This window comes from Chaetodon trifascialis, chromosome 9 (genome assembly GCF_039877785.1).
Source record: "Chaetodon trifascialis isolate fChaTrf1 chromosome 9, fChaTrf1.hap1, whole genome shotgun sequence".
NCBI lineage: Eukaryota > Metazoa > Chordata > Actinopteri > Chaetodontiformes > Chaetodontidae > Chaetodon > Chaetodon trifascialis.
Window position 1 is genome coordinate 16025336 of NC_092064.1, and position 21110 is coordinate 16046445.

At 42.0% G+C, this 21110-nt stretch overlaps 3 protein-coding genes across 5 annotated transcripts; 1 reads left to right on the forward strand and 2 right to left on the reverse strand.

Moving 5' to 3' along the window:
• Positions 1–1593: 1593 nt before the first annotated feature.
• bloc1s3 (biogenesis of lysosomal organelles complex-1, subunit 3) lies at positions 1594–6081 on the reverse strand. The gene is made up of 5 exons (XM_070970667.1): positions 6023–6081; positions 5751–5866; positions 5334–5520; positions 5111–5211; positions 1594–4653 (listed from the first exon to the last, which is right to left on the reverse strand). Exons 2-5 carry the CDS (start codon positions 5862–5864, stop codon positions 4468–4470), a joined length of 588 nt encoding a protein of 195 aa, XP_070826768.1. The 5' UTR covers positions 5865–5866; positions 6023–6081; the 3' UTR covers positions 1594–4467.
• Positions 6082–6347: 266 nt separating this feature from the next.
• Positions 6348–10348, forward strand: trappc6bl (trafficking protein particle complex subunit 6B, like). Of its 2 annotated transcripts, none has more exons than XM_070970988.1 (7): positions 6348–6455; positions 6763–6860; positions 7042–7109; positions 7188–7305; positions 7570–7653; positions 7818–7911; positions 8096–10348. In XM_070970988.1, the coding sequence occupies exons 2-7, from the start codon at positions 6765–6767 to the stop codon at positions 8125–8127; spliced, it is 492 nt and encodes a 163-aa protein (XP_070827089.1). In that variant the 5' UTR covers positions 6348–6455; positions 6763–6764; the 3' UTR covers positions 8128–10348. The 2 variants fall into 2 exon arrangements, with proteins under 2 accessions (XP_070827089.1, XP_070827090.1); XM_070970989.1 differs by having other exon boundaries at positions 6392–6696; positions 6804–6860.
• Positions 10349–14795: 4447 nt separating this feature from the next.
• Positions 14796–19513, reverse strand: LOC139336476 (mRNA decay activator protein ZFP36L1). 2 transcript variants are annotated; one of them, XM_070970608.1, is made up of 2 exons: positions 19353–19513; positions 14796–17861 (listed from the first exon to the last, which is right to left on the reverse strand). In XM_070970608.1, exons 1-2 carry the CDS (start codon positions 19404–19406, stop codon positions 16620–16622), a joined length of 1296 nt encoding a protein of 431 aa, XP_070826709.1. In that variant the 5' UTR covers positions 19407–19513; the 3' UTR covers positions 14796–16619. The 2 variants fall into 2 exon arrangements, with proteins under 2 accessions (XP_070826709.1, XP_070826710.1); XM_070970609.1 differs by having other exon boundaries at positions 16555–17858; positions 19353–19507.
• Between the last annotated feature and the right edge of the window lie 1597 nt (positions 19514–21110).

Consider the following 21110-nt stretch of genomic DNA (forward strand, 5'->3'; position numbering starts at 1 on the left):
CATGGATGAGATATGTATAGAAAATGTATAGTTTTAAAGATAGTCATGAAAAGTAAATGAGAACATTTACTCAAGTACTGTACTTAAGTAGAAATTGGAGGTACTTGCGCTTTACTTGAGTATTTGCATTGTATGCTACTTTATATTTCCACTACAACTCTGAAAGAAATGTTGTTGCTGTTTCCCCTCAGGCTCTCTGGACAGCAAATCAATGGAGCGAAGTTTTATGTCGCCATCTATTGGTTTGTGAGCGAGGTTGCTAGCCAGCTACCTCACCAGTTTTTGGACTAGCAATTATGGACATAAGGAAATTTTTCTTGAGGAGTCAACCTCAGCCGCCAGTCATAGAAAGTTGTTCAGGATCATCAGCATCAGCCAGTGGATCACAGACTGCAAAGCCACGCCTGTGAATCTGCAGCTGTAACATTTAGTAGCAGTCAGATGGTGAGACAGTTATACTAATGTGGATTGTTGGCTATCTTTCTATTGACACAAATGCTGCGTTCATGATTATACTCATGTTATACACCGTTAGAAAGCTTAGATTCTTGTGAATCAATTGATGCAAATAATTTTAAGATACAATCACAACAGAAGGCACAACAAATGCCAACAGCAGACAAACAAAAATAAAATTCAAGCAACATTGAGGCAACTCACCAATTATGTCTGTCAGTGATCTGCAGATTGATAACACTCCAACAACTCTGGTAACATCGACAAAGGTCACATAATCCACTACAGTGAAGATTCTTTGTCCAAAACTAGCATGTCTTCTGTGTTTTCCCAGTTACAACTTCTGGGAACATACATCGACTGGCACTATCTTGGCCGCATGATACCTAGCAACCAGGAGCCAAAAACAGTCTGAGCTAACCAGAAGGCCTCCTTCTCTTCTTCCGTTTGAAGATCAAACTAATGGCTACTGACTTTGCAGATGACTGATGCCTCGAACAGCCAATGAAATCCTGACCACACAGATATGCCACTTGAGTGGGTTATTTACAGCTCTGGTCACCTCAAATGAAGGATTTTACTGATAATAGCAATATTACAAACTGTTTTAAGTATTAAATATAGTCAATGGCCTCAATATAAAGATATATAGCCAAAATATAGGCATAAATACCTTAAATATAAATAAAAATGGACAATGGATTTCATGAATATAGATATAGATATTGATGATGATGTACAGATCTTCAGGCATTCTATTATCTCAAATGGCTTGAATAATAGTGCATATAGCAACCATAAATGGGAAAAATCTCCCTGGGTGACCATGCCTCCGGACCCCCGTAACTTTGGGCTAAACCCTGATGTAACACACTACAATTCAACAGCACCACAAACTACATCCTCTCAAATGACCATAGAGTTAAATCAACATTTCTCTGAAACTGTTTCAACATAAACTAAACATTATAATCTAATCAACTAAGTGCTGATGATAAATAAGAAATTGGCAATTGGGTGTATTTTTCTTTCTTCTGTTCTTAGCTGCTGTGTGACTAGGATCTCCTTCACCTATTTGTCATCATTTATTAGATGACAGCACGATCAAACAAAGGATAGGGGTCAAGGTACTCAGATATGTCTCTCTCTTGCAATTTTAATGAATATTTCTTTCTTATACCAGAATTTTCAAAATGTGTCACATGCTAATTAAGTCAAATGATCATTTGCACGGAATACAGCAGTGGTATTAGATGAAAAATGTCCTGCAGGAGTTTCAATATGACCCTTGCTAATGCCTCCCCTTTGCCCCTCAGCTTTGCCTGTAATGATGCCTCAACGGATCTCTATTATCAAGGTTCCCCAATGGCAGACACTCTGCTCTTCTGTCTGCTTTAAGCATGATGGATGTGAATCAGCATAAAACACGCACAGGGGCAGCTACGAGCCAACTTTATTATGACCTGACACAGAAATAGTGGCTTAGTGGCTGAGCAGCTCCTTGGCCTTGTGTGACGGTCTGTGCCATTAGATGCTCAGCCAAACAAACCAGGATCTCTTTATTCTCTCATTTATTACAGACTTGTGGGTCTCCAGAGCCCTAGGAGAGGAGGATAAAGACTTTAACTCCAAGAGCTATAGTGGACAGTCCTGCCAGTCATCATCGCTGTGAATAATTGGATCTATTTGTTTTGGGACTGGATGGGATTAAGGTTGGAGGAGTTTTTACTGCGCTCAGAGCCAGTTTGAAGGGTGAGAAATGGAGCCCACAACGCCAAATGAACCGAGGAATGACAGAGGAAAGAGACACAGCAGAGAGGTAAATATCAAATAATAAATATTCATCAGCTAAGCAGAGGTAAGATCACTTTTTTTTCACTTCTTATCAAAATAAATGGTGGTTGGTACACTTTTTATGTCTACATTGTCACCATATTATATTAGACAGAGTAAGGAATAGAATAGGAATAGGAATAGGAATAGAATATCATGTATGTAGAAATGCATGACATATAACTTATCCTGAATATAACATTAGAGCAGTGGTGGAATGTAACTAAGTAAATATATATATATATATATTTGTTGTAATATAATTTGATGTACTTTACTTGAGTATTTCCATTTTCTGCTACTTTATACTCCTACTACACTTTTTACACAACAACATTTAAATGACAACTTTAGTTACTTTGCAGATTCAGATTCTTCTGTAAAACATTATCAACAGTTAAATTATGATGCATTATTACAGGTTACCCTGATTCCTGATGTGGGATTCATATAATGTGTGTACACATTAATGCATTTAAATTAATAGTCAAATAAAATATAACACACATTGTTATGAAATTGGACATTCTGCATAATGAGCATTTTTACTTCAAGTATATTTTGATACTAATACTCTTGTACTTTCACTGAAGTATACGTATAATTTGTATGTGTGCTACTTTTAGTCAAATAAAAGATCTGAGGACTTATTCCTCAGACCTTTTGTATTGGACACAATGCATATATTACATAATTGCATGGGACATAAATGGTGTGCATGTGTGGACTTACTACAATGATGGAATAGAATAGGTTCAGCAAAGGAGACACCAGAGGGAGCAGAAATGTTTTGGCCTGTGTTTTGTGAGTTGTCATATGAGTCGATGGCGCCATCATGTGGCTGAAACATGTGAAGACGCAGAAGATTAAATCTAGAAGTTCCTGCTTTGAGCGCATGTAGATTGTGCACACTGTACATCTCCCTTCCTCTCTTCAGGAAGCCGAGCCTGACAACGTGCTTCCTCAAGTGGCCAGATGCAAGGTGGACCCCGACCACGTGCTTGGCATTGTGGGTATTGTAAGCACATTTCTCAACCTGCTGGTAGTGGTTTTAGTGTATATCTACACAGCTATCTGACACACCTACATGCAGACTGTATGGACGGATTCATGGTGAAGCTGTTGACTGTTGAATGGACTTGTGATCACGTAACTGATAGATGGATGGATGGAAGGACAACCAGAAAGAAGGGACAACACAGGAGAGTGGTGTAAAATGACAGTATTTTCATACTGTATTGGTTTTCTGCTTGTATTTGTTTTTTACATTGTGTTTTGAACAGAAATTTATATCACTAAACAATAAATTTCTTTTTAAATTATATTTTATATTGAGATTCAGCATGAAACACATTTCCAGAAAATAGGTTTCATCTGAATACATCATCCATTTATGTTTGCCTGAAAGGATCCGTTTAAGATTTGTGACAAACTGCAGTTAACTGAGTTTTCCCAGTGGGACACAAATATTTAAAATTTATGGTCTTTTAAAGTTGGGCTCTCCTGCGATTGCTATTTCCTCTTAAAGCCTTTATTCCAGCTACCAGCCATATATAAGTATTTGTCTCTTTTCAGCCAAAAATAAGGTGCAGGGGTCGGCTGACATCTGAAAACATCTTGTAAGGCATTATGTGTCGCTCTCCAGACATCTTTACTGACAGGGCAACCCCACAAAACATGGTGATGATTCATAATTATTCACACATGTAATGCTATAACCAATAAGTTTCAATTGAAAGTTCTTCACAATTGTTTCCTTGACCTATCAGAGGACCAGAGAACATCAAAGACAGAAAAGCACACAGCAGTTTCAGGGACTGTGTTGAGTTATATTGAAATTTACAAAGAACTGCAGGATAAAAATGGAAATGTCAACAAATTCTTATGTTAAATGTCTCAGAAAACATGAGATGACATATCTTTTAATTTGACTCCTACTCTTTACAGAAATATGCCAAGATTTCCAGACACAGGCCAGAGAATCCTGACAGACAAATATATACAAACATTAGTGTGTGAATGATAAATATACATATTTGGCATTGTTCATTAACACCAAAGTAAAGCAAACATGCTATTCTTTCCAGCTGGAATCCTACTCAAATAAAATATACCTATATTGATGTTAAAACATTGTTATGAGATGTATCTTTTAAAAATATATAATGATTTGTTTCTTTAAGGTAGAGGAGCGGTGTAATTATTTGGATTATTGATGTTAATATCAGGTAGAATTTGACAGCTGGTGATGATGTCAATCTTCTCAGACACAGCCTTCAGGTCATCAAGGATTAATCTGATGCTGTGCGAGGCATTGATGATGGCGCTCTGCGAAGCATTCAGCTGAGCTGTTGCATTCTGCACCTTTTACAAAAACCAACAGAGTCAAACAACTGCAGCCCTGGAAACTACTGAAATTAAGTCATGCAAAGCACATCTAATTAGCCTTTACAGGATGCTAGATCGTTGTTAATGTCAAGGAAGTGACACCTGAAACCTGCCGAGTTACAAGTGATAAAGGTACTAGCTATAAACTGGCATGTGATTTGTATAATTTCCACCATCATGCCTCTAACATGCATCAAAAGCTTAGTTTGTCATTGCCATCCTAGATGCTCAAATTAATACACTTATTCTGCTTCTACTTTTCTTGTACAGAGCAAAATGGTTGGTGCTCAAACATTCTTATTCAGTTTTGCAGCACTGGAGATTAAGTGCAGTGGCCTCTGCTGTGATGATGTAATAAAAAGGGCATTTTATGAGACCTTTGTATGCCTAATTTACATAATTGTTTGTTTGTAAGTGAAATACATTTGCATACCTCTCTACTGGCACTGCCGTAAACCTGCCGTACTGTCTGTCCCACGTCGGTGTACAGCCGGCAGTTAGATTCCTGCAGCTTCTGTTGTAAAAGGGTCTCACCTGGAAACAGAATCACACACTGGAATAAATTAGACACCAAACTGGTTTTCCTCAATTTCATTCTTCACTTAGGCATAATAATAAGTATTATCACTGGAATATTTGTAATTGTCATTCCCTACCATGTGGCCTCAATGTGGGGCTTGGTCTGTCTTCCACTATCGACTGCATATCAGGATGGTCTCTAACTACTATAAGTGGGGGCAGGTCTCTCCTGAGTATCTGGGAGCTCTCCTGGCTCAGTGTAGAGGCTCGATCCGCCTGCTCCTCCTCAGCCTCACTGTCTGTCTCAGACGCCTCCCCAGGAACCTGACAGCATCCAAGATCACAGACAGACAAAAAGATTGTAGATTCATGACAGGAGGGGTGGAGAAGTTGGTTGATAAGTATGAACACACACTCCCCTCTCTATCACTCTCAAGCGCGCGCGCGCGCGCGCGCGCACACACACACACACACACACACACACACACACACACACACACACACACACACACACACACACACACACACACACAGGTGCACGCCTCCATGACAACCTTGGTTCCAACTGTGGCAGTTTGTGGAGCAGACATGGAGGTGATGTAGACTTCATCATCAGAGTCTGTCTCAGAGGCCTCGCCTTGCACCACTATCTGGTACCTGCTGGACATGACTGCACGTATACAAACAACAAAACGTCGTACAACATTGAAATGGGTTGAAACAGTGACGGTAAATTATACAGAGAGATTACTCTGCGCAAGAAACTATAAAGTAATGTTTGCAAAAAGTTAAAATATAAAGCAAAATATCCAAAAACCTGTCAAACCTTTTCTGTGATGTGAAAACACAAATCACATGAGCAGTACGGAAATGACTTGCTTACTTACACCCAATCCGAGCTGAGTTATCATGTCACATGATAAGTGACGTAAAATAACGGGATTGGAAGATATGGGCCGTACGCTCAAGAGTATGTTTGTTATGAAACCGGCGTACGCCGGATTTAACGTACGAGGCTTATTGGCGTCCACCACTTAAGAACAATATGTTTTCTTTGTGGATGTATGATTTTTGCATACGCTCGGTTGTTCAGGAGCATGTAACCCACCCTTTGCCGGTACTTTGTCCACGTTTTTCGATGTCTTAACTGCCGCTAACTACGCCTGCAAGAATCCTGAGGCGTACCCCGGTATTTATACCGAGTGCAACTAAAGAAGCGAGCTAGTGTTTGTTGTGTGTAGCATACAGTTATTTGGCAGGTACAGTCGAATTAACGTTGTTTTTTAGATTAACTGCAAATTGTTGCTTTATCCCTTTTCTCTCTCCTATGCCGAAATAGAAAAAAAAGTAGTTGTCACGGCCAGGACAGTGTTGCTAGCAAACAACACTTGCTAGCTGTCTGTCGCTAACTGGCTAGCTAACACCAAGCAGCTGTAAAGGGTTTTCAGAATTAACGCCGGCGTTGCTGTTGATTTTGTCTTTTGAAGCACATCTAACGAGGTGAAGGGAAGCTGCTTTACTTTGGCGTTATATCTGTTTGTTTAATCACTTCCGTGTGTTTGTCAGGAATGGCTGACGAGTCTCTATTTGACTTTCTCCATATGGAGATGGTGTCACATGTATACAAGGAGCAGCAAACCGGTAAAGGAGAGATGGACAACAAGGTATGTTTGATAAAGGCATGAATCAATCATCTGATACATACTCTACAGAGGACGCTTAGCCTAAAGTTGCACTGTGGTCTGGAAACAGGTCGCAAAATCACTATCTAGTTTTAACCATGCTAGCTAATGAGCGCATGTTTGGAGTTACCTGGTAAGCTCTTGTCTCTTGTCTTCTCTTCAGGACAGAGCTGTCTGTGTTTCTGTCCTCGAAAGCATGGGCTTCAGGGTGGGACAAGGACTCATTGAGAGGTAGACGAGCACCCACTTACTGCATGTGCAACCGTAAATGCATTGTGACACGTATCCTCACTCCTCTTTACTCTGTAGGTTGACCAGGGACACTCCCAGCTTCAAGGATGAGCTGGATGTGATGAAGTTCATCTGTAAAGACTTCTGGACAAAGGTGTTCAGGAGGCAGGTCGACAACCTTAGAACAAACCATCAGGTAAAATCAAAGGGTGGAGTGACAATATGTGGACAGTTATTCCTCCAGTCACTCACAAGCTCACTTTCAGGTCAATAGGCTTTCCACCAACATGAATCTTCAGTAAAACTCAGTTAAAGTCATAGATTACTCATATCTCATTTGAATTACAGGAAACCTCGCTGGTAAATTGAGAAATGAAAAAGTACAAAAGCACATTCAGTGCTGGTTAAAACTTTTTGTTTCCAAGGTTGTGACTATACACGCCTTTATTCTCTACCATAGGGTACCTATGTTCTGCAGGACAACAAGTTTTCTCTGCTGACTCAGATGTCCAGCGGGAAACAGTACCTGGATCAGGCTCCTAAAGTCAGTATACACTCTTTTTCTTACACACATACATTCCTACTGCTACCACCTGTGGCTTAACTAGACGTGAGCCCTTAAGGCTTGTTTTTCAGATTTACAGTCAAAGAAAACAGAATCGGCATCATTGTCACAAAGGCTCATTTTGTGTGTGTGTTCTCTCTCAGTATCTTGCTTTTTCGTGTGGCGTGGTGAGAGGAGCTCTGTCTAATCTAGGTCTGGAAAGTGTGGTGACAGCCGAGGTCTCTGTTATGCCATCCTGTAAGTACTGTCAGAACACCAAGCCACCATACTCCACACTGTGGAAATGAATAAGGCTGAAACTGTTGTTATGCATGTGAGGTGTCAGAATAATTGTTTGCAGCTAGGTCAGGACATGATTAACGATAAATGTCTGCTAAGGTCCAAACCAATGGTTCACCTTTCCTTTACTCTGTCCTGCCAGGTAAGTTCCAGGTGGTGATCCAGAAGTTGTGACCTGATCTGCTCCGCTGCCCTGGCACCAATGAACGGGGCCCCGTTGGGTTCTGTCAGTCCTAAAGAGAGGATAGTGGTTCCTGTCAAACACCACCCTGATCTCCACAACTGGGTCAAACAGAATTAGTGACGTTCTGCTGGCAACTAGGTAGCGCTGACAGGGCGAGAAGGGTGAGCCAGGGCTTACCTTTCACTCGTGGTACTTTGACACAGAGCAAGATTTGTGTTATTCCTTTTGCATCTTGATTTTGATGGAGGTCGTTTTCCCAGTTGAGCAAAATAACATTTGATGTTCGCAATATAAGTTAACACGAAGTAAGTGGCGCCAGGCCCTCACTGACCCATTTGGCTGAGCTTTGAAAAAATATCAATGGCTGTAAATACAACAATGTGAATGTATAGTAAATTGTAATATTCTTTGTTATGTGTTGCAATGTCGAGTCCCCAAGTTGAGAGTGCTTAATAAGAAATAATAGAAAATGAAGAATCAGCAGAATTTAGGATAAGACATTACTTTGGATGATATTTCAGGACTGTCAACTGCCATCTCTTTTAGCATCAACTCAAATAACAGCTAATGAGCCTTTGAAATTATTACGCCTGGAACATCAAATTCATTATTAAAAACTTGTTTCTATGCGGATGCACTGAGCAGCTGTAAGCAGCTCCTGGTGCTTTGCTCTGCCTTCCAGCAGATTGCCTTTAGGAGCGCCATGTTTAATGTATGCTGGTGGTCATCTGAATTTGAGTTCCTTTTAATGCAAAATTTAAATTGGGATGAGTCATTGGTACAGGGAATTATGTTACCCGATAAGGTGTGATAGCAGTTTCTAGGCCGAGCTTTTCTACAGATTTGAAAGTGGAATTTTCAAATCTGTAGAAGCGTCTGCTTGGCAAGCATCACCCTGTTCCTCTGTAGCGATGTCACATTTCACAGTTGACCACTCAAACTGGGTTTACAGGTTATTACTTTTTGTACCAAGATGTACATTTTTTTGTCCTTTGTACAGCATTGATATGTAAACATAGAATTTGTCCTAGCATACAGCGAGCTGTGAATGTGATTACATCATTTTGTAAAGTTTTGGAATTACTTCACATGAACTTCTGGGTTACATTTGTTAATGACGCCTCGAACAGCTTAAAACTGCGAGGCCGTGAGTATGTGCTGCTTGTTTTATGTATTTTAGTTTCTTTATTTTCTTAGCTGAACAGTTTGAGGAAATAAACAGGAATAATAACGTCTTGACAAGGACACCACAAAGACAGGTCCTGTTAATCTAGAAAAGATGACATGATGAACTTCACGTCTCTGGTAGATGCTGTTACCTCCTTATGACACTAGAGGGACACATGAAGCTGTCATTACTTTACTGTCTGTGGCTTTAAGTTTACAGATTTGCCACTGTGGCAGGTTATGTCCAGAATCTCCTTGCCTGTTCTGATCTCAGATCAGAAGGGAGAACCCATAGTTGAACAAACTTGGCTGCACAGTGCCACAAAAAACACGACTTGTATTTGTTTGCATGATGTTTTGTGCGATAAAATAATCTTTGACAATGAAGTTATTCTTCTTCTAACCTTCTTCCATTAAGTCTTCAAATATTTGATATTGATACACCACAACATGTGTACATGCCCTTTGCATACTATTTTTTATTTCTGGTATTTTAATTCACAAGAGAACCGTTTAGTTGTAATGTTGATATGTAAACTAACCTTTTCTCTTTTATTACTCCTCTGCATAACAACACATTTAACTGTGTGCATTCCCCAGCATCCCTGCTTAAGTTATTAATATGTTTTTCATGTTGTTGATCCATATCATGAGCTTGGTCTTAAGAGCCTCTACTGTATGTGAGTGCTCTGCACTTCTTAGATATACATTATCAGTATTTTGTCCAGGCAGGCTAAACTGTAACTTCAGTTTTCAATGAAAGCAAAAGTTAGCGTTTACAGCAATCTGAACAGGTTCAGTCAAATTCATCGAATCAGATTTGGTTCAATATTTTACACTTTAGATATGAGCCCTCTGAATTTTCAATAGTTATATTTTTCTTTGTCACCACATTGACAACATTGCACTAGTTGATGGATCATGGTGCTCACACTGCTTTTATTTGTGTCTCTGCTCTAATAAAGTACCCCTGACTGTGTTCCAGTATTCCACTGCCATCACTGTAACAGTTTTACATAATAAAGGTTGTTACATGTAACTTTATACATTTAATGATCCCCCAGTGTGTCTCTTGCTCAGGCTGGGCCCTGAAAAACCATCATGTTGTCTTTCTGTGTTTGCTCTGACTGCTGTGACAGTCTTTCATTGCTGACCACAGCGTGGAGGTTGTATGGTACACAAGCAGAAAGTCTAGTCTTGCTATTTCACTGAATCTAGACATCCTTTCTATTTGCAACACTGCAGCTAATACACAGGCAGATTTCCCGGAAAGCGTAGCCAAAGTGTGGCTTTTTTTCCACCACTGCAAAAACATTTTGCTAGAGCATCAGTTAATAAAGTGTGCACAGCCTGTTTTATGTCTCTCTGCTGCAGTGTTAGCACATCTGCATAGAAGCGCTTCACCAAGATTGAAAAACTAGCCACCCACCTATGTTCACACACAGACCCCACAATGAAGAATAAATGGTTGCCATACAATAGTGGGAGGAGAGACGGAGAATGACTTGGACTGCCTGTGAAAGGGGCACTCCACCAGCTTTACACATGAAGGATTTAGCCGTCATGGGGATCCAGTCGGCCTGTGAAAACAGTTGTAAAACGTCTTCTGTGGACATCTGAGAAAAGAGCCCTGGTGCTCTCATCGGGTTTATTTTGACTTGGTTTTTGGAGACTGCATACTTTGTACAAAAATCCTGCTTTACAAAATTGCAGCATGCAGTTAAGGAGGGAGGAACGTAACAGCTGCTGTTGGTTGCATAATGGGAAGTGAAGGATCCAGTGTTTTCGGAGCGTGGCCCATGCTCGGGGCTAAAAGTCAGGATACCTCGGCATCTGCTGCACCACCATCACTGGAGTTCCCCTTTAATACATTCCTACCTCCTCTGTCTGAAATGTTGGGTTATGTCATTACTTCACTCTGGAGGCCCTTGAGACAAGAGTCCTTGAATGAGCTTAAGAGTTCCAGAAAATAATAAGATCGCTGGTTATAACACTACCCCTGCTGATCTGCGCAATGTGTCGTAGGTGACAGCAAGATGTGTTTGTTTTTGGAACATCTGTATAACCATAGGAATGCCGTGAAAGAAGAAAACAGCGAAATTGAGTTACCCGTCTGCGTCAATGTGCTGCACCTGACTACGGCCCACTCTTTTGCCCATTTGTTGCAACCCATTAAACACTTTGCCCAAATCCTCTCAAGAAAGGAGGAAAAAAAAATCAGAAGGAGGGATTAGAGAGAAAGCCTGGGAGGGGGCGGAATTACAGAAAGACGGAGCGAGAGGAAAATGAGATGGAGAGAATGAAGAGCCTCTACAGGAGGCTGGAGGGAAATGAATGGTCGACACGAGAAGTTTATTAGAAGTGGGGGGTGGAGAGGAAGCAGCTAAGGACAAGAGAAAGAGGAAAAAGGAGAGGAAAGGGTGGGGAGGAGCTTCTTCTACCTGAGCCGAAATGTCTGTGAAGTGAGAGAATCTGGAGCTCTTTGGACAGAGAAATTGAGGGATGAGAGGGCTGAGAGTTCAGCAACAGCTGTCTTGTGCTGCTCTCTACACAGCTTCACTCCCCTTCCTCCTACTCCACCCTCCATCACAATATCGCCAATACACTCACAAAGAGGCATGGTGAATGGAGGGAGGGAGGAGAGCAAAGGAGGAGGGGGAGGAGGGGGAGGAGAGGGATGTTCAGGGGCCTGAAGAAAGAAAGGAGATGCTGGGGGGTGTGCGAGGAAAACCAGCATTCATCCCCTCAAATTGATGACTTGCTAAAATTCAGTAACACTGTCCACTGGCTGAGGCCTTTTGTGGCGACAGATACTATTGATCTAGCTTCGGTGTCTTGAAGGCGGCTCACTTCAGTTCACTTCAGTTTGGAGGCAGAAACAAACTCACCAAATGCAATTTAAGATCATCACTGAACCCTGACGATTCAAATTAAAATGAATTACTAAATCCAAAACCATGTCTGTTAAGCAGTAGACTGATAAACCTGTACAGCTTCATAACATGTTCAAATTAAGCATGTATAAATTAGCCATAAGCGTCAATATTTTGATTTCATCTACTTGGGTGTTTTATTCCTTGGAATATAACACTTAAACCCAGATAAACTAAATCATTAGATCTGCCTCAAAAGGCCGGTCTTATTTTCCTCAGCGCATCCTAACAAACCTGCCGACGACCACGCTGCTGCACTGAACAACCTGTATGGTCTCACGGGATGCTGCCCTCTTTCATCCTCTCAAATTGTCCCACTTCTTTATCTCACAGCTTCTTTTCCACAACTTCTCTTCTGGCCCCACTATTACCTCTCTTCCTCCCTGCCCACTCATTCAGCGTCCTCCACTCATGCATAGTAAGAGTGCGATTCTCTGTCTTACACACACACAAACTTTGTCTCTTGGGGCCATATGTTGACCCATGGTGGGCCTGAATACAGCCATCTGCCTGCCTTTGCTGTGTCCCACAGGGCAAGAGTGTGGGAGAATGTCTGTCAGATACAATACAGCACACACACACACACACACACACACACACACACACACACACACACAGAAACCATACGAGCACACACACCTTTAACCCCTTCGTGGCCACTAATCACTCCCAGACAGCCAGCCCATCTCATGTTAACAGTGACAAGATAATAGCTCTCTCTCTCTTTCTGTGTGTGTGTGTGTGTGTGTGTGTGTGTGTGTGCGCGCGCATGAAAGAGAGATTCCTGGAGGGTCAGCCATGAGCATGCATCTTTAGCCCCTGTTTATTGGGGGGAGGGACACTGCGAATGGTGGAAAAAAACAACATTTTCTGATTATCATTACTTTGTGATTTTGATGAAGTCCCGTCAGCCTCCAATAACTTAACATGATTAAGGCAATTTAGGCCACGCTTTGGTGTTAAATAGCAGACCGTGTCCCTAATTTAACATGTATGACGAGCATATTTCCCTGAATATGGCACTAAATAAATATAGTCCGAGATCCTGCCTCTGCAAACACGTGTTGCTCACCACGGTTAGAGCAGATTAAATTACTCCACAGCTGCTAGCGGAGGGCAGAAAGTGGTGAGGTGAGGGGATGAAACTGAAGGAAAGGAGAGGAACGAAGTGAGGGAAGAAGGATGGAATCAGTGGAGGCAGTGAGGGAGAAGGGAAAGGGTGGGTGTCCAGGATTGGTCAGATTAAACCCCAAACAAAAGACTTCTTATCTCCACATGAAATCTCAATGGCATGACTGCGCACACACACACACACACACACACACACACACACACACACACACACACACACACACACACACACACACACACACACACACACACACACACACACCAGTGTCTTACTATGTAACAGCAGACTGCTTGTGCCAGAAAATGCTGAACAATACTTGCTTAAATCAGTTTTTTTTACAAACATAAAATGTGCATGAAGATGTGAACCAGCCCCGGAACTTTAATCAGCGGAGGAAGTCTCAGAAGATACCGTTTGCATTTCCTTAATAATTCATACACATACACTTTTGGTAAACTCAGAAAAAAAAGTGCAGAGTGCCTTCCAGTAATATAGAATCGTACTTTCTTATGAATCAATCCGCAGCCCTACTCTGTAAGCACGTTCTTCAAGCTGAGGCCACACCACATAGTAACTGTATGATTCATTTCCTGCTCCCTGGGTGCAATTTCACCAGGAAATATGAGGCATCTGTTGTGTTTCACTCTTATAGTGCAACTTGTGTATGAAACCATGCGAGCCACTCTGAATAAACTGAAGGATACACAGTCACACCTAAAGAGTTCTTGGAAGCTGCGTACACTGTGTTTTCTCCTCAGCATAAAGTCTATTTTCATAATGTAGCTGTCCAGAGTGAACTGGGTCCCAGTATGCAGTAATTTTGTAAAGGTTTTCAGATCAGCGATAGGATTAAATGTTCCTTTATGGACAGAGAAAACTCACCAGTCTCACTACAATCCTAATTAAAAAAAATGAATTTAATCACTTGTCACAAAGCAGCAGGACTTAAAGGGACAGCAATAATAATTCTTATCCAGTTTCTGTGTTGCTTTCCAGGAAAACATCACTGTTTTCACTCAGTCTACACCCTTAGACTGAGATTATCAACTTCAGAGTGGAGTGAATCCATAGTTCATCTTCCCGTTTGACACTGCGTGCAGATAGTTGAGGCCACTGAGGGAAAGTGATCTACAATGAAAACGATAAATGACAGTTCACTGGTTTCCGGCTTGCTTCCTTCCTTCCTGCACCTTGCATCTATAACGTCACTAATGTGTCAACATTGTCGCAAATACACTACAGCCAGCATAATACATACAACGAGGCTGAAAGTTTAAGGAAACGCATGAGTGCTGCAACTTCTGTATTGTTGCATCAGCACCGCAATACAAGGTTTCTGCTCGGAGGTGTCAAACGTGCCTGTGTAGATTTTAGCTGAAGGAGTCAGTGAAACCCTGAGTAGGCCATTAAGCAAAACAAACAAGTCAGTTAAAAAAACAACTTTATTTCCAGTACAAAAAAAGAGAAAAACAAATATATTAAACTTGATACAAGCATTAACAACTCAAAGTCCTCTATAAATACGTTAAAATAAATTAAAGAAATTAATTTACTAAAGATTATCACCTTTAACACTAAACAGGCCTCAAACATGTTGATGAAAAGGCAAATTTAAATAGACCAGTAACAGCATGGTGTCTGTTCTCCTAAGCAACTACATCATAAACACATAAAACAGCCAAGTAAAATTTGTGTAACACTAAGCATACATACCCTAACCCTACAGAACGCTGGATCTAGCTCAGCAAGGCAACAGACCTGTGTGCACAGCTCACATATATGTGGCCAGGACACATTCAGAACAGGACAGAGCTGTAACGGGAGGAATTAATACTGAATGAAAAGGAGAGATGAAATACTGTGAGTGGAGTGAGAGTCACAAAATCATTTTTATCAAAACTGTACCACCCATGCTCTCTGTGGACAAGCGGGGAGAGTTTAAGACAATCTGAAATACAGACAAGTACCTCAAAGTTTTTAGGAAACACGTCAGAGGTAAAACAGGACTTTCATGAAACGCTCACATCTTGGTTGAACTTTACTTCAAATGTCTTGGAACTCAAGCTATGTTCAGATCATATCAGCTCATACAAAGTAAGCTGCAGAATAATGTGATGGTATTTCATTTAGGGTTTTTTTTGGTCCATCTCTGACTCTTAATATTGATGGATTTTCTGTGATGCCTGCCATTTGTGCTGGTACACTTGGCTCATTAAAGCCCATAAAAGTCCCATGCTCTGTTTTACAGTTTAAGATGTGACCTGAACATGAGATTTTACAGTATGATCAAGCACACTTGGCTATTTTAAGTTCAAACTGAGGGTTAAAGGTTAAATGTGATCATTTGGCATTTTACTGGTGGCAATTTGTCAATAATGCAGGAGTGACAAAAGAACAACACTTGTAGTAATCTTAAGAACAGAGAACTCACACTAGCTTACTTTGGAGAAAAAAAAAAAGAGAGACTCATACCCTTTGTCACATCCCTCCTCACAAACCGGCAAATCTTGTTTTGACACTGTAACACGACCTGTTAAATAACTCTTCAGGCACTTCAGCTGTTTAAAAACTTAACATTCAGGTTCCAGGCCAGTGATCTAAACATGACCTCAGACTGTACAGTTATGACGAAAAACTATTTCAACAGCTTATAAACGCAAGACTGTGTCACATTGTGTGTTTTTTACCACCATAATCAGAACAGATGTCTTTGGCTTTGTCACATTCTTTCGATCGCTCAGAAGATGGTTGGTAAAATGGAATATAAATGTTGGCACTGATTGGCTTATCACACTGTGATTACAATATCTTTGTCGCATTTTGCCAGCTCAGCATACAGTTGAGATAAAGCATCGAACGCCTCCAGCACATTAAACATCTATCTTGATATGCACTCTGTTTTGGTGGCAACACACATTTCAGTTTCAGTGTCACTGGCTTCCCTTACGCATATGCCAGTGACATTTCAACCACAAAAAATCTAATAGGCGAATCTCTGAGAGTTCTGAGTCAGTCACTGAGTCCTTTCGATTTAGTTTCCTTTGAACAGGAGCAAAGAACGTCTGAGGTCTCAATCCAGTGGCTGCGTGTGTGGGTGTGCATTTATAGGGGTCCAGTGTGTGAGCAGTGTGTGTGCTTGAGCATGGATATGTGGGTACTGCATATATTGTGTCTCGACTGAGTATTCAGAGTCTGGATGTTTGTCTGAAAGCATGTGAGTGTGTATGTTTGTGCTCCCGCACACTGCAGCCTAAAGGCAGAACTCAGTAGCATCCTCAGGAACAGAGAGCTGACTGAATACTGCCAGACGTCTGCCGTTGGCTTCACTGATGCCACCGCAGGGTTCAGAGCCGCTAAGGGAGCTAGCAGAGCTCCTACCATCCTGGTCCTGGTCTGACAGAGAGGTGTAGGACAGCGATCGGGCACCCAGTGGCCCTGAAAAGGCCCCAGTGGCACTGGGACTCTGCCTCAGGGAAGGGGAGGCAGTCGGAGACAGCCCACATAGACAACAGCCGGAGTCTGGGGAAGGCAGGAATGGAGACTGGGGATCTGCTGCAGTTGCCTGGCCTATGGGGGGCTGGTACTGGTGGGCAGGGGAGGCCTCAAAGGCAGAGTCCATCTCCAGGAAGGCATTAGAAAGGAGGTCGGTAATGTCGGCGCAGGAAGGAGGAGAGGCCGATGGAGCACGTGTGAAAGAAGCAGCGGCAGAAGGAGGATGCGCAGCAAGGGCAGGCTGAAGGGGCTGCTGCGGAGCAGAGGGAAACCCAGCAAAGCTGAAGCTCTGTCTGACAAGGGGAGGCCTGTGCACGCGGGAGGAGGCAGGTGGCTGCTGGATAAGGCTTGAGGAGGAGGAAGAGGAAGACCGGGAGAAAGACGGTTTCTTTTCTTCCTCATTGTTGTGGACAAAGTGGCAGCGCATCCCGTACGGGCAGAAGCCGATGGTGTGAAACGTACGACACGGCTCAGTTTTGTATTTTGGATGTCTGCTAAGATCCCGCAGCTCTTCTGCCCCGTGGGCAAACTGGCACTTCCCGCCATACTTGCACAAGCCGCTCTCATTGAAAGATCGACACAGTTCAGTCTTATAGCGTGAGGAGGAAATCGACGAGTTGGACGAGGAGGAGCTATTGTTTAGTGCAGTGGGGCTGATGTCACTTTGGGAGTGCTTAAGGTCAGTCCCACACCAGCCTAGGCTTGCTGCTGTGGCACTGCTGGTCTCTACCATGCTGATAGAGCGCTGGGCAAGGAGGTCTGACTTCCCCCAGTGGGTAGCATTGGCAAGATGGGAGGGCAGAGGGCTTTCTGGCTGCTGCCCCCATTGGCTGGAGGTCAGAAATACACCGTCCACTGGATCAGTAGGGAGGCAGGCAAGGGACGAGAGGGAAAATGACGTGTTGCTGCGTGGCTGACCGATGTAACCTGGCGTTCTCATCGCCATGCTGAGAGATGGCTGCGGCCTGCTCTGCTCCCTCAAATCAAGATTCAATAACTGCTGTAAAACAAAATCAAACAGCACAATATTAGGCCATACATGTTTAAATTAAAATCAAGTGATGTACTTAATAACCATCCCTGTGTTGCATTTCATTGTCCATCAATGATATTTGTATACCGACATCTGTTGACATTTCACATGGAAACTACCAGACAATTAAAGAACAATTGTGCCATTTATGAACACTTACAAGGATGTACTTCTTTTCAGTTTCCACATCAAACACTGCGGAAGTTACACTTGGCAAATGCAAAATCCCCTTTTTTTTCCCCCAAACAAAGTTTACTGATTTTTCATCTTTCAATTAAACATTTCTTATTTTTCTCTTGATGTACTACTTTGTAGTAAGTGTCATTGGAAAAATGCATTATTTGTGTCTGGCAGACAAATTAATGTATGGAGGTCTGTACTCATGGATGATGAGTATTACATATTGACATCCAAGTACACAAAAAACTTTTATTAAATATTTATTTTTGTGTTGTGAACTTCTGTCAAACCCTACAGTTTTTTAGTCACGTAATAGAGACACTACAAAGTTATTCAAACAGTGCTTCAGTCAGTGTCTAACGTGATTCGCCGTCTCCAGCTTTGTCTAGTACAGGTTTCCTCTCAGGGCTCAGCAGGCACCGTTTGTCTTATAGGCTATAATCAGCCATAACTATATGCTAAACTGAAAATAAAAATTACATTGCCGACATCTGAGCTGTGGGACACAGCCGTGGTTCAAATTTACTAAATGGATTTGCAGAGTGACAGCTGACTTCAGCATTTCTCTTGTGTACAGTGTCAAAATGCAGCAACAACGTTTCCTACTTCTTTAAATCCACACTAACAACACCAAAAATATTTAAGCTGGTCGGGCACATATTTTATCCTTCTATTGTAATGAAGACACGCCACGAAAATTTATGCAGCATGTTGCTATGCAGCAACTTCCACTGTAAAGTAGCATTGCACAAAGTGAATTACACACCTCCCCATGCTACCAACGCAGCTTCAACACACAACTTTAAAGCTGACTGGCAACTTTTAGTGGTTTCAGACATAAAAAGTTAGCTCAGGCAGTGTCGTGATTCAACTTGTTTGTGTTGTCAGTCGTGAATAAGTCACTGGCTGTAAACCGTTTGTGACCTGTGATGGCAACAACTTGCTAAACAACCACAACTAAGACACCAAGTTAGCTAGCTAGTTAGTAGACAGTTTAATGGGCCTGTGTTGCGATGAATCTTAATACCAACTTACACAGCGTTTCCACTTGGTAGCCAAGTTAGCTTCATTTCCTGGCTAACTTTCAGAACAAGTAAAAGAGTAAAAAGCTCGGTTAACACTTAACTGTTGAATCAAGGACAACAGCAGCAACCGCCATACGCGACTTGAGAATAGCAAACAGCGTAAAGTTAGCAGCGTAGCTAGCTAGCTAACGTGAACCCCCTCTGACCTAGCCAACTTCTGCTCCGCTCAACTTTCTTTGCACTTTTCGTTTACCTTGCACATCATCTTCTCCAGGTCCGAACACTGGCTGAGGGGGTAAGATGGCATTTCGCTGAGTTATCAAAGGCTTCGTCCGATCCCGTCTGCCCCCGCAGTGATAGACGTGGGCAACTCGCTGGCATGAGTTGGTCGGAAGTTTCTAGTGGTGTGTGTGGCGCTAAACAAGCACCAAGATCCAGACCACGTGTGGATTTAAAACCTAACAACGCTGTTAGCCACTCCCACGCCTCTGTGAGTCAGCCCAAAGCTGTTTACAGCAGAGCCAGCAGTCCCAAAGACATGAGGATACTCCACTCATGAAAAGTCATTTATCTGACCACTGGTCAGTTCCTTAAACTTACGGAAGAGTCCGTTTCATGGTGGCAGTCCTGCCTTTCACTGTCACTTCTTTTTACCAATATGTCTGTCGAGCATTTGATTGTAGCTATTAAGTTAGCTTACATAACATCAAACATGGCACTAAGAGAGAATTTGAAAGAAAATTTGCTGTCTCCAAACAACTTTTATATAACTGTTTTGAAATACTGCTGCATGCTAAGTTAAGTGAATAAATGAATGCAAATTAAGGCTAATTCACTTAGCTAACACAGGCTAACGAAAGTCTGTGACCTTTGTCAAATGTATGTGTACACAGGAATCTAATGTTCGGGGTTTATTTATTTATTTACAGTTTGCTGCAAAATAATGACAATAAAACCAGTTTATATGGAGTTATTTTGTACATACAATTTTGTCACCCAGTGGTCTCAGCTAACTTTCATGCTAACTGTTCTGCCAGATAATGACTATGTTTAGTCATATGGCATTTATCAGAGGGGATGGAGGAGGTGCCACTGGCTGTAGCTAAAACAAACTAAAGAAAGATTATAAAACAAAGGGGGGCACACGAAATAGAAGGCAGGCAAACACCCGCAAGTAAAGGCTGCCGCAAGGACAAGAAGGGAGCACTGGCAGAACACATGGGCAGGAAAGACAGTGGAGACAGCCTGACCCTATGAGACAGACAAGGAGGAGTGAAGTCTTTGATTTCAAAGGTAACGTGTGAAAAATGCCACTGCAGAGCACAGCCATGAGAAAATTTGACAGTCTCTCTCTCTCTCTCTCTCTCTCTCTCTCTCTCACACACACACACACACACACACACACACTGAGTTCCTCCTCTATCTTTGCAAGGACAGAAAATTCCCTTAAAATGTAACTTTTATTTCCCTTGTCTCAAATGTGAAACTAATTACAACCCAATGTATAACTCTAAACCGTACTAAACGTGCCAGAGTGTTCTCCCACGATCACTGCTGAGACATTTGGTCTTCAAAAAGAGTTTGAGAGCACACACACACACACACACACACACACACACACACACACACACACACACACACACACACAGGACTGCTATGAGTGACGTTGTCACACCTCTGGGATTATAAAGAGGGTTGTGACAGTATGTCCAGCAGCCTGACAAGTTGGCAAACAGTTGTTTGCAACTGCAGGGAGTACAAACCTGCAAATGTAATCACTGCACATCCAGTTAGTTTGAAATCTATTGAAATGCATCAAATTTCATTCAGAAAGATGGTTGTTTTTTGTTCTCTAAATGCTCCTCTTTATCAAATATCACAGACATTCAGTGTACTTGTGAGGGACAGGAGCTCTCAAAAACAAAGGACAGACATGTCAGAGATTGGTGAACATTAATAAAAGTTTTGAAACGTCAAGCGCCCACTGCGGAAAAACATCTGATAGTTAGTG

Excerpts from the sequence above, each read along its gene's own strand:
- bloc1s3 (XM_070970667.1), bottom strand. The coding sequence starts at position 5,864 with ATGTCCAGCAGGTACCAGATAGTGGTGCAAGGCGAGGCCTCTGAGACA. Across the intron at positions 5,212-5,333 it reads CCCCACATTGAGGCCACATG|GTGAGACCCTTTTACAACAG; the intron begins GTAGGGAATGAC and ends TTCTGTTTCCAG. Across the intron at positions 4,654-5,110 it reads ACGGCAGTGCCAGTAGAGAG|GTGCAGAATGCAACAGCTCA; the intron begins GTATGCAAATGT and ends TTTTTGTAAAAG.
- trappc6bl (XM_070970988.1), top strand. The coding sequence starts at position 6,765 with ATGGCTGACGAGTCTCTATTTGACTTTCTCCATATGGAGATGGTGTCA. Across the intron at positions 7,110-7,187 it reads GGACAAGGACTCATTGAGAG|GTTGACCAGGGACACTCCCA; the intron begins GTAGACGAGCAC and ends TTTACTCTGTAG. Across the intron at positions 7,306-7,569 it reads ACCTTAGAACAAACCATCAG|GGTACCTATGTTCTGCAGGA; the intron begins GTAAAATCAAAG and ends TCTCTACCATAG.
- LOC139336476 (XM_070970608.1), bottom strand. The coding sequence starts at position 19,406 with ATGCCATCTTACCCCCTCAGCCAGTGTTCGGACCTGGAGAAGATGATG. Across the intron at positions 17,862-19,352 it reads TGGAGAAGATGATGTGCAAG|CAGTTATTGAATCTTGATTT; the intron begins GTAAACGAAAAG and ends TTTGTTTTACAG.